This window comes from Osmerus eperlanus, chromosome 5 (genome assembly GCF_963692335.1).
Source record: "Osmerus eperlanus chromosome 5, fOsmEpe2.1, whole genome shotgun sequence".
Lineage (NCBI taxonomy): Eukaryota > Metazoa > Chordata > Actinopteri > Osmeriformes > Osmeridae > Osmerus > Osmerus eperlanus.
In genome coordinates, this window is record NC_085022.1 from 12425262 (window position 1) to 12438190 (window position 12929).

At 45.2% G+C, this 12929-nt stretch overlaps 1 protein-coding gene across 1 annotated transcript in view; it reads right to left on the minus strand.

Moving 5' to 3' along the window:
• mctp2a (multiple C2 domains, transmembrane 2a) overlaps window positions 1–12929 on the minus strand; it is a 37789-nt gene that overhangs the window by 21680 nt on the left and 3180 nt on the right. Inside the window, exons 4-18 of the mRNA XM_062461656.1 lie at window positions 12077–12133; window positions 11891–11987; window positions 8823–8965; window positions 8552–8628; window positions 8323–8434; window positions 8175–8207; window positions 5329–5508; window positions 2921–3051; window positions 2645–2831; window positions 2403–2496; window positions 2208–2310; window positions 2026–2128; window positions 1815–1916; window positions 1627–1701; window positions 1223–1342 (exon numbers count right to left, since the gene is read on the minus strand). Coding sequence (XP_062317640.1) covers window positions 1223–1342; window positions 1627–1701; window positions 1815–1916; window positions 2026–2128; window positions 2208–2310; window positions 2403–2496; window positions 2645–2831; window positions 2921–3051; window positions 5329–5508; window positions 8175–8207; window positions 8323–8434; window positions 8552–8628; window positions 8823–8965; window positions 11891–11987; window positions 12077–12133 — 1614 coding nt within the window. The remainder of the gene's footprint in view (window positions 1–1222; window positions 1343–1626; window positions 1702–1814; window positions 1917–2025; window positions 2129–2207; window positions 2311–2402; window positions 2497–2644; window positions 2832–2920; window positions 3052–5328; window positions 5509–8174; window positions 8208–8322; window positions 8435–8551; window positions 8629–8822; window positions 8966–11890; window positions 11988–12076; window positions 12134–12929) is intronic.

The following is a 12929-nucleotide window of genomic DNA, read 5'->3' on the forward strand; positions in this document are numbered from 1 at the left end:
TCTACCTGCTTACCTACCTTTCTGCCTGCCTGCCTGCCTGTCTGTCTGTCTGCCTGTCTACCTGTCCGCCCGTTTACCTGCCTGTCTGCATGTCTACCTGTGTACCTACCTGCCTAACTTCTGGTATGCACTTCGCTCTCCCTCCCTCCCTGTCTGTCTCAACAGTACCATTTTGTCTGTCTCTCTGTGTGTAGACTATCCGTTCTCTCTCTGTCTGCCTCTTTGTTTGTCTCTCTGTCTGCCTGCCTTCCTGTAGAAACTAAAACTGTGTAAGTCGCCTGGCAAACACTACACCCCCTCTCTCCCTTTCACTCCTTTCTTCTCTCACTCCAGGTCTTTCTGTCCGTCCGATGTCCGTCCGTGTGTCTCTCGTCTCTTTCTCACTCTCTCATGCTCTCTGTCTGTGTGTCCGTCTCTTTGTGTGTGCGTCTGTGAGTGCACACCTGAACCACAGGTTCATACACGGAGGGCAGCCGTAGCCTGAGGGGATGAGCACCTCCGGATCAGTGAGAGGGGATCTCAGAGTACACCAGGTATGAAATGCACGTCGCCCCGAGACAAAAAAAAAACGGAAGTGTAAGAAGAGTGTCTGTGACCGTTCCCTCACCCGAACACCACGCTGCAAAGGGCTTCGTGCCAACCGTACGCTCTTAATCATGACATTACATGCGCTCTAAGGAGAGGGGCTTCATCGGGGTTGATGGAAAGATTATTGAAGCTTAGGGCCTCAGATCGCATAGCCTCATTAAAATAGATAAACAGACTAGAGACGTTTAAACAAGGTTCAAAATCAGGGAGGCTCTCTTCCACACAGAGAACCTGAGACTGTGATCTTCGTCAAACTATCCCCATGGTGGGGAGGCTTGTCTGGCTGGTCTGATGTCCACACACCCAGACCCAAGCCCTTCAAACACGCTCCCCAGACAGAAAGAAGAAAAAACCCAGAAGAAAGCCAAGCTGGGTTTGGATTCAAGGATAGTGCACATCCAACACGACCTGGCCTGACCTGCCCCTCCATTTCACAATAGACAAGAGAACAAGGTACATGAGCCAAAGAGGAAAAGGAGAGATGCACACTTGATCTACACAACGGATCTGCCACTAATTCAGATTAAAACCACTAGGAAAAGTTGGCTCGAATTGCTCTGCAGTAAAATAGGACATCAGTGGCACTGCCCAAGGCTGATATCAGCTAGTTCATTAACATGAGGCAATGACTTACCAGAAAGGCTATTATACTCCGTTGCGTGCTCTCCCACTGAAAACAGCTTTTAATGTACTGTAACGTGTACAGGACCGCTGTGCTGATTTTGCGAACCCGATATATATTCTGGGCAAGGACCTAAAGGGAAATGGTAAAGAGCAAAATGCCAGTTAGCATTAGTTGATACACAACATAACGTTTATGACTTTGTAATCAGGTTTATTCAGGTTTACAAGACCTCATTTGCCTCAGTGTGGTTTCATGTCTTGAGCCAATTAAGCGAATTAGACTTTGACCGATCAGAGCCACGGCTATAGACTGCCTTCCTTCCTCCAACATATATCATAACATATGATATATGTTATGTGCAGAGCACAGGGAATGTGCACATATTCTCTAAGTTATGCTTAGGATAGACTAACCTTTTTGGAAAATTTAGGGCTATCTTCCAGGAATTTGGTCTCCTTTGGTTTGAAGGTTTTTACGCCTGCTCTGATCTGCAGATGGGGATGATATCAGATTGTAAAGAGACAAACAAGAAGGTGGCTAAATATGGTGGCTAAAAAGATTTGCTTAGGGTCGGCATTGCTCAGAGAATCTGGAATCTTACTGGGTTGTAGATAACCTCCATCACCAGTGTGATGGTTCCTTTTGAGGGTCTTCCCAGGTCCTCCTTCTTCAACTGATAGGAGACCTGCTGTCCATTTGGAACCTGAGATGATGGAGAGCACATGAACAAAGCCTCACTGACAGTATCGTATGGTCTCAGTAAAGTGGCTAACTAACAATAGCTACCTGCTAACGGTAGGATCTCAACTTACAAAAAGCAAAGGAATGGCCACTTTGCCCAAGAAGTTTGTAGATTTGTCTGTGTTTTCATCAAAGACGGTCAGCTCCAGCACCTCATGGATGTCCTTTATAGGGCTAAAACAAGATTAAAGTAAATGCATGTATGTACTGTGCAGTATGGTGACTATATCAACATGAAAGATGACTTCTCTACAATGCAAGGACTTGGTTCCACTCTGGGTTGAGCGTCTTGTAAATGGTTTGAGTTTGTAGTCTGCTGTTCCCAAGTTCAACAACACAGAATGGATCGCTTTTACCTGCAGAGGAAAACGATTGGTTACTGTACATTGCAGTACAGAACAATATGTGGGAGTCAGGAAATGATTGCAATAAAAGACATGTCTTGTACCATTGAGGTCTGCAGACAGGACATCTGTAGCCTTCAGAACTTGGACCTGAAGGAAGCCCACCTCCCTCATGCTCTTGTGCGTGTTCTTCAAGCTCTGCAGGGGAACGTGAAAATAACGGACGTCAACTCTTCTGGAATGAATCAAGGCGACGCTTCGGTTTTCTGCCCAGATCCAGCTGAATGTTGTCTGAACCAGAGAGTAGTGTGTGTGTGGTGGGGGGGGGGGGGGGGGGGGCACTAACATATTTGTCCAGGACGATGTCCCTGTTGTCTGGTTGGTCCAGGGGGCAGGCGTTGATGTTGGACACAGACACCCCCCAGCTGGGGCTCAAGGTCACCAGTAGCACCAGGCTGCCCCTCCCTGGGTCCAGCATGTGTGTGTAGAGCTGCTTCTCATCCACAGACAGTCTGGTCAAGTCTATATCAAACCTGCACACACACACATCACGGTCATAAAGGCCTGCTGGGATGAGACATGGTCAGACATGATCCAATACCTGGTTCATCTCCAAACTTACATCCCCCAGCATTCCTCACACTTCCTTCCTCTCTTGGCATACACCTCCACCTGCAGGGGCTCCAGGACGTCATCGTAATTGTTGAAGTCAAACTGCTCCCTCCACTGGGGGTTGGCCTGGATGCACAGGTTCTGGGGTAGGGAGGGATCCAGTTGTGGGTGATATGTCAATGTAGTTGCACAATCACACACAAACACACTTGTACACACACACACACACACATGTGGGTGGCTTTATGAAACAACCTAAACTATACCTAGTATTAAAGGAAGAGGGGTAAACTGGACACTGTATTAATATTTAACAAAAATGCTGGAATTGCAGTTATTTGAGTCTATGGGTTAAATCAGAGCAAATTAAATGAAATTTATATTTGTTAACATTGCAAATTAATTCAATCAATTACAAGGCAAACAAGTTAGGTTAGGTTTTAAATATTGCCTACTCTACCATGATTATTGTAAATCGGAGAGAGAAAGATTAAGAGGTGAGAAAGGAAAAGGAGTAAGAGAAGCCAGAGGAGAACCTCAGGAGATCAAGAATCTACAGAACATGCTTCACAAATCCCTTTACACCCAACTATCATCTGTAGAACAACCAATCAGACCACATATTGACCCTTATCATGTGACTAGTAATGCAACAGTAAGTCACACATCTGTCCAGATTTTAGCATACTAGAGGTGGGGGGCAGGGTGACACCCAGCCTACACATACACAACTCTGACACGCTCTCTGCCTTACACACACACAAACACACACATACATACACACATACATACACACACACACAAACACACACACACACACTCTCTCTTTCTTACATACACACACACACACTCTCGCTCTCTCCTATGCACACACACACTCTAGACGGTGATGTGATGTCAGGTTTAATGCAGTATCAGAGTAAGCAGAGACTACATGACAGGTGGATTAAGTCTTCCTTTAGTCCGACCAGGATGGGGATGGGGGCAAAAGGGAGGACGTTTTTTTGTGTGTGTGATGCGTGTGTGTGTGCACGTGTGTGTATGTGTGCACGTGTGTGTATGTGTGTGTGTGTGTGTGAGAGTCTTTGTGTGCGCACCTCTAGCTGCCACTCTGGGATTGTAAACACTGACAGCTTCCAATTAGAACCAGCTTTGTTCAACAAACAAACACGCCGAAACGAAAGCGGACAGGTTTACAAAGAAAGGACACAAAAACACAAGAAGCACACTGAAATCATCAGGGGGAGGCAAGTTGTAGAGGTAGATGAGCAGGGCATGCTGGGTATGCAAATAAAGTGAAGCCCCGCACCGGAAGTCCAGGGAGAGTGGAGAGGAGATGAGAGGGGATGGCAGGGGAGGGGAGGGGAGGAGAAGGGAGGGGAAACGAGGGGAGTGGAGTTGCAGTACATTATGCCCAGTATAATGAGCTGCTTCTGCAACGGCCCAATGAGCCGAGGTGGAGGTGAGCCACTGACAAACACCTGCTGAGAGTAAAGAGAGGAAGAAAGGGAGAGAGGCACAGGAAGACTGGGAAAAGAGACAGGGAGGGGTAATGAGAAGAGAGAAAGAAGGGGGTAGTGGAAAAACAAGGGGAGAACATACAGTCTATAGAGAGTAAGGCCGAATCCTAATACTACCCCGTACCCCTATCCCTTACCCCTAGCCCTTAGTTTACCCCTAGCCCTTGGCCCTCGAAACTGAGGGGTAAGGGCTACATATCCCTAAGAAATGGGACGCCACTTGTTTACGGGTACGTCATCTAGCACGTATCTATATCTCCAAAGCAAGTAGTGTTATGCACTGATATCAAACGAAATTCGCTGCTAATGGAGTTTACTTAAAACTGTAGACATGCTAGTCAGAGAAATGCGGGACTGTTGTGCAAATCAGCACTGTAACATTAGCGTAGCAAACTAGCGATTTCTAGAAACGTTTCAATTAGGAAAATGGTTCCAAATATATATGTACAGGACTGTGTATAGCACAAAACAAGACAGTCATACTTTTTTTATCAATTAATTAAGCCGAAAATATTACATTTACAATATTACACTCTCTGGATGATCTGGCCGCCATTGTTGCAGGTAGCGCAGTATTCACATAGCCTTAGGTTTCAAGTAAGCTCCCGATCTTACTTGGTTTTAAGGGGTGTATACCCCTTCGTCTTAGCCCTACCCCTAGCTCAAAAAGAGTATTGAGACACCACTAGCTCTCACGTGAACGTGCAAAAGTAAGGGCTAGGGGTAAGGGGAAGGGGTAAGGGGGAGTATTGGGATTCAGCCTAACTGAAGAGAAATTGGAGAGAGAGAGAGAGAGAGAGAGAGAGAGAGAGAGAGAGAGAGAGAGAGAGAGAGAGAGGTACAGTATTGAAGCGTGACAACAAAAACTAATGGTGCTACTTGCTCTTATAACCCTGACCTTGCTCTTGTACTTCTGCTCCCCCAGTCTGAAGCGGACATAGATATCTCCATAGCCATTCTGTGGCATTTCCTGGCCCTCCACCAGGCTGATGCCAAACAACCCACTCCACAGCTGACTCTTGGCTTGGGCCTCAGTTGTGCGCTGCTCCCGGATCTGGTTCAGGTTCTGCTGGCCTCCCTGGAACACACACACGCTCACGTTTGCATGAGGGAATCCTTAGAGCCCTGCTCTGTTCAACCTCCCCGCCTCAACCCTGGCACCATCACACCAGCCATACATGAAAGCAGGACTGATCCTGGTTGCTACAGAGCATGTCTCTGTTTGAGCACATTAGCCCATCTCTGCTGACGGGCGAGCCACACTGCTGAGGCTCCTAAAGAGAGAGAGAGGGAAAGAGAGAGAGAGAGAGAGAGAGAGAGAGAGAGAGAGAGGGAAGAGAGAGAGAGAGAGAGAGAGAGAGAGAGAGAGAGAGAGAGAGAGAGAGAGAGAGAGAGAGAGAGAGAGAGAGAGAGAGAGAGAGAGAGAGAGAGGAAAGAGAGAGAGAGAGAGAAGGGGGGGGATGTCAGCAGGCAGCCAGATGTCCCTGGCTGTGACAGTCCCACTCATCACCGGCTGGGAGACAGAGACAGGGGAGGCAGGACACTTGGCATACTGCAGCACAGACAGCAGGCCGCAGTGAGTAATGAAGCAAACCACACAGCCTTCTCATCAGCAAATCACGACTAAATGTGTAGTTGTATGTACATACTGTATGTATGTTTTGCACAGTATAGACAGACAAACACAAACAGCAGTGAACATGTCGGGTTTAACTGCTCCACACCACAGCTAGAGCACAAGGATGAATTCAGCCTTCTGGAAAATGCTGTAAAATAAGACACATGGAGGTAGAACAACAAGTCCAGGAAATGTGAACACTGAGGCATCAAGGACAGCCCAAACAAAGGGCCCACTACCCCTGCCATGTGTCACAGAAGGAGAGGGAGAGAAACAGGGAGATATGGGGAGAGAGAGATAGCGATTGAGAGAGAGAGAGAGAGAGAGAGAGAGAGAGAGAGAGAGAGAGAGAGAGAGAGAGAGAGAGAGAGAGAGAGAGAGAGAGAGAGAGAGAGAGAGAGAGAGAGAGAGAGAGGAGAGGGAGAGAGAGAGCGGCCTTGATACATGTCCATGTGTTAGCGTTCCCCCGAGCCTAGTCTCTGATCGGCGAGGGCTGTAAAAACAAACAAGGTTGGGTAGGCCTGACTGTAATTAAAGAGCAGGGCCTTAATCTGCTCCGGCCTCCTTTGATTGGATGGCTCCCTCCGCTGCCCCGGCGTTGCTTCAAACAGCCCCGACGACGACTCCCCTGACAGCCCGGCCCCTCCCCTTGGCTATGGGGTCACAGCCTGCACCGCCACCCAATCCAGAGGGGATCAAAGCCTGTCTCAGGGACCTGAATTAACATGGAATACCAGAGCCCAGCCATATAAATAACCCCCTCTCCTCTGCTCCCCTCTCGGAGGAGGAGAGACAGGGGGAGAGGAGGACAGAGCGATAGAAAACAGGGACCAGCCAAGTCATCCCAAGTGTTTATCTTGGACACATTTCTATCTCAGCGGCCAATAAAACAATTCCACTTAAATGTAAGTGGCCCCTAAAGAGAGTCTATTCCTGGTCCTAAAAGGGTTGTGCGATTGCTTCCATATGGTAGGACAGCATGGGGAGGAGCAGGATGAGCCCAGAACCAGGTCCATTTGGCTGGTACCTCAGCCCAGTCCGTCCACAGCTGTGAAATTACATGCTAACATCTGGGTTATTGCCCACTATGCCTGGGAATTATCAGCCTCACCGATCTTAGGCATCCAACACTGGCAATGTGCCTCCAACAGCAGAGCAACACACACACACACACACCACAAACTCTTTCACATGGCCCCCTTCTGACGCAAACACTATCACACAGCGGTTTTACTGGGGCACACGCCATTTTCTCTCTCCTCGACGGGCACTGGTGAAAGCGTAAAAGATGTTCAGTGTGTGGGTGGTGTTGTACAAACAGCAGTAGAGAACTATTGTATATAACAAGGCCTTTAAGGCTGGGAAATGATTTCAGATGTTGGTGTTTTTTTTTAATATATATATAATAGAAATTCAAACGTGAAATTGACTTTGTTACATGCAAAATTAGCACAGTCATTTAAGAAGAACACTGGCAAAATGTTTGTTGTGTGAGTGTCCATTTCACCATCCTCCGAGCAGCACATATGAAAGTGGCTTTATTTTATTTTTTCATGTGATGTTGAGATTGACTACAGCTTTGTCAGGAATATAAGCAGAGGCAGATGTACCAGCTGAATAGGTGTGAATATCCTCCCACAGTACAGCTACAGCCATGATTACAGTGTGATTCCTAAACACAACAACACAGACTGTGAACCCAGACTACATCTAATTACTGATAAAAAGGCACAGTGGATCGTTGCTTTTTTTCTCTCTTTCTGTTCTTTGCTATACTAGATATTTGATTGTTTGAATTTGCTTAGATCTAGACTCGGCTGGTTATACTTTAAGTCAATATAATTTTCTATCGGCACTAGACTTAGATAATCCATTAAGATACTTTGAAAATAAATGTTCAACCAAATCACAGATGCTTACGAGCCCAAATGCTGGGATGACACCAGTCTTTGTTCCGATATTCCTCCAAAACATAGTGATCTACTGCCCCCTGGTGCTAGATATCGACAAAACTCCCATCCATATTTTCTAAACGTAAAAGGGCGTTTTTGTGATAATACATTATAACATAGGTTTAGTGACAAACATACTGTATCTCATGAAGCACTAAGATATTAAACTCCTACCCTGAAGCTTCTCCTTCGTTTTGGCAGCCATCTCTGTGAGATAAAGAAGAGTAAACAATCAATGAAACGTTGGTAACATTGGACATTTGTATATTTTTTTTATTATACAAATAAATAAGTAAAAGACTTGAGTGAAAAGTGGCCTTACCGGATTCCGTTTAATAGTGGCGTCTCTCAGGGTCAGACAGGTCTCTAGAACAATGACCCCCATATCCACCTTACATTTGGGGTTGTCTAGACACAATTCCATCTCACAAGTCCTGCATACACACACACAAACACACACACAGAGCATGCAGAACAAGAATGGTGAGGAGTCTTTGAGGAGTGTGGATATGATTATATTCTTTAGTGATTTGTGATACTTGTAAACTTACTTGTCTAATTCTAGGTTAGTTAAGACAAGAGTGCTAGACCCCATGAAGACATCAGAGGTCAGATTTCGGTCATATACCTGTATCAAATCCAGAAACATTGTTAGATCTTTATTTTAAATTCAATGGTTTATTCAGCACTGCTGTCATTGACTATGGACTATGTAAGGTGTGTGCTGGCCCTGCTATTGAATATTTAGCTATTGACTCATGATTATCATTCATACACATGGTAATGAGGTAACACCCTGTGTGAAAACAAGCTGATACCCACTCGGACATCCACACTGTGATCCCGGTCACGCAGAGCGTAAGAGAACGACTCGTTCCATCTGGGATCCCGGTTTTTGCGCACCACTTTGCTTTTGTAGAACATCTTCCCTCCAATTTTAAATTTGACGTAAGGATCACTTGCACCTACAGGAAAGAACAAAAAGGAAGGATATCCATGTGATCAACTGTATGCCATTTCTAAATACCATTGTAACAACATTGAATTATAAAAAGGAAATCATGGATTAGGCCTATTCTGTCCTATATATTAAATTCAATAAATACATCAAAATAATTATCAAATGTGAATGCCCCTGTCCAGAACACACACACACACAGTTCCCCTCCCCCCAAGGGGATATCAAAGAGCTGCATTGTGAGAGACGGACATACGCAGGGAGGAGGTGTGCCCCACATTTATTTGAGAAATCAGAGGGATGTAGCTGTTTAATTGTGAAAGAGTAAAAAACCTCTCGCCAGCAGGAGGCAACCAGCAAATAAAGTCCAGAAACCAGGAGCAACCGGTGTTAATCTCCCAAGCCTGTTAGGAAAGTCTGCCTGCGAGCAGTATGAGGGGGGACGGGACGCCTTTGTCTGCGCTATGGCATGCAGATTGGCCGAAAAATGAAACGCCAGTCCCATGCCTTGGTTTGTATGGGGGGAATAAAGGGGGTGCTTGAGAGAGTCTGCAGGGAGTCTAGAATCACATGACAAAGGCCCTGTGGGGATGGGCTGTCAGGCCTGTCAGCTCCCCACTCCAAATGAACATCTCGCTCGGGCAGGCAGGACCCACAGCAGCTCCGCCCTGCCCTGCCAGGCTGTGACAGCCAGGGAAACCTCCAGGCAACTTGACAGGAGGAGAATGTGGCAAGCCAGCAAGGAGAAAAGCTCTGGCATGACTGAGAACGGTGACGATGGAAATGAACAATAACAAAAAAGAGAGGGGGGAACAAAAAGAGAGGAGTGGGGGGATGGCGGCATGGGGCCTCTCAGAATATGTCATGACAGTGTATGGTGGTGGTGGGTCTTTGGCATGGTGAGGATTGTTGGGCAAACAGTGGAGAGACAGGGGGCGTATAGGGATTGCATCATCGAGGTGCCATCTTGTCAGGGAAAGTAAGGTCTCAACTAACAGGAAACAGAAGGCAGCCGGTGCAGGACTGAGGTGTGAGAGACTGAGGCGTAACAACTGGATCCATCCTTATTCCAAGAGTGAACAATTGCACCTAACAAATAATATTTTAAGTGAGTTCTAAAAACTGTCATGATAATAAAATTGCTCGGTATCTTGTACATTAATAGGAATTTCAAAACCAACCATCATCCTATGTTACTATGAACTAGTCAGTGATTTAATCCATACATGATGCGGCTGTCATGTGGTGATTCCTCCTGATGCCAATTGAGGTCACTGTTTTCCCCAAAATTGGCATATTAGCATAGTGCCTGAGGTATATTTCTGAATTCAGATTGTGACTTGTTGCTAGTGTTTCTAGTTAGACAAAATGTGCTTTTCTTTTGTACATTTACCCTTTTTGTATGTTTCTAATCCAATAACAGTTAGCCTAGTGCTACAGTAGCTAAATGTGCAGTGCCCTTTCAGACTTGTTGCAAGTTCTTCTAGTCCAGTAAACAGACATAGCCTAATGTGCTTTCTGTTATTGTATATTTTACTATTTCTAATCAAATAACATTTAGCTGAATAACCTTGTCAGTTATCCGCTAACAATCAGCTGGCTGTACTGTACCCATTAGTCATGTTGGTAGCTAGTGCTACTGCAGCTAGCTAATGTTAGCTGCTGAAAGCCAGACTAGCTCGGTAGCTACTGATGGCTAACTCTATGAGATGTTTATAGGTAGCACTTAACTAAATACACACTTTTAGGTCTGGATGGCCTCCTCATACAACAGGAAACCTATCATTGACTCTTTGCTCCCCTGCCTTGTTTCCCCAAGGGGTAGTGTCCCTGTGCCAAAAGGCTCGACCCCCTGGTGGCCCCCCAAAATGTAGAGTCTGAATAATCAAAAACATTGTCTTTTGCCTGTTGATGACTGAAATGCAGTGAAGAAAACTATATGACAACAATAATGTTTAATGTAACTGGCCCCTCTAACAGTACTACTGGCCCCAGCTTGGCCCGCCCTGTTGAAATGGTCTAGAACCTCCCCTGCCCTGGGGACCAGAGATGAAGACCACTGAGCATGACAGCCCAACCGAGAGGACAGTCAGACTGCTTTAAGTGACTGTCGACATATTTGCCAGGTATTTATATACCTTATATCTCATGTGGGTATAAGATAACATCAAAGTTTCACCAAGGTGTCTTTCCCAGGGTGACTTTACAATTAGAAAATGATCTCTTTTTTAAAGTTCTCTACTTACACTTCTGTCTTTGTATTTTGGCATGCCATACTGTCTTTCTTTCACATTGTCTAGATGTAAATATTACATTTTGATGTAGTAGTACATGAAAATGTGTTGTGAAACTACAACTTAGTTGTAGTTACCTACAGCTGAGTCACAGCTGTAGGTATTTGGTGGCGTTTTCTGTGTCTTCCACAAGGGAGGAGTAATGACAGTCTGGTCTGACCACATGCCTTGCCACTGTGTCTGTCTGTACTCTATTCAGAACCTCAGTTTCACGTTTGAACTGAAGCCATTATTAAACACATCCCAACGTGTCAATGAGTATTAGCATAACCTATGATTACATAGGGAAAAAAACTAAGCTATGTATGACTTTTTTTGTAGTTGCTTAATGCAAATTGTAACTGTTTGCTAAATTGGTCGACTTCCAAAATAGTGTTGCATGCTAACACTCACAGAAATGCTTGAGTTTCACCTAGCAGAATCTTTTTAACACAAACAGGGCATTCATTGTGAGTAGGTGGGGTGTGATTTGGTATTGATTGCAGTGGGATTTTCACTTCAGAATTTCCATAGTGAACATTTTGGGGGTTTTTGTTTTCAATGGTTGGGTAACACTTCCAGTTACATTGTGGAAGCACAACATTGTCACTGAGTTGAACATTGACTAACAGCAGGTCAAGCACTGTCAGTGCACTTACCAGAGCGATCCCGGATAAACAGGTTTCTACCTTCCTTCAGGTTGATGGTGAGGAGATACCTCTGAAAAGCAGCGGGCACAGACCCCCCTGCTGTATCCTGAGAACAAACAGAACAAGCAGATTATCTCTATGCCATCATGTTGTCCTCGATCAGGTGACAAAGTGTGATACAAGTCCAGAACTCACACTGTCGGCTGCTTGGTCCTGCATGGGCTGCTCATACTGGTCGCTCTGCTCATTGCACTTTATCACAAAGGAAAGTTGGAAACAAACTGGATGAGAGACCCTGACTCTCACATATCCTTACATAAGACATTAGCAGAAAGACTGTCAAAAAATATCCTGTTGTCATGTCGAGTGTTCACATTCTGCTAACTGTGACGTGAAAAAGATTTGATTAGATCAGTTTTATTCAGTCTGTTTCGGTCAACCTTAACGTGTTGTGTTGGCAACCCGGTAATGCAGGTTTAAACTGGACTCGGTAACATGTCAGAGATCTAGCTGAGGTCGGAAGGAAGGAGGATGTAGATGTTTGGGTTTCAGTTATACCCAGAAACCTAATAATGAGCCTGCTACAACCAACCACGGAGTTGAGGGGGACCATAGATTGTTTTGGGGGGGGCCTACATGTTAGGGTGAAAAATATCAACAACAATACAATTATCACTCTTAGATAATGTGCTGTGACTAATCTTAGAGAACCGGGCACAGCTAGTATCACTGTAAGACTTCTTTTTTTTTATCAGACCACAATATTTGAGTATGAAAAGAAGTCCTGCAAATGCAAATGTGACCATTGTGCAAGTACAGTATTTGTCCTACTGTATTTTGGAAACAAGTCCTACAGTACCATTCAAATAGCGGAATACATTAAAGAAGGTGTTAAAATACTCAGGCTCAAATGGTTCAATTCTAACATGAGGAAGATATATTGTAGCTTTGTCATTTATTGAGTTCAGTAAAACATTTGGCCTTAAAACCTTGCTTATGTCATGTTGAAAAATGACCCTGTGTGCAGTAGGAGTGGTGTGTGAAGTAG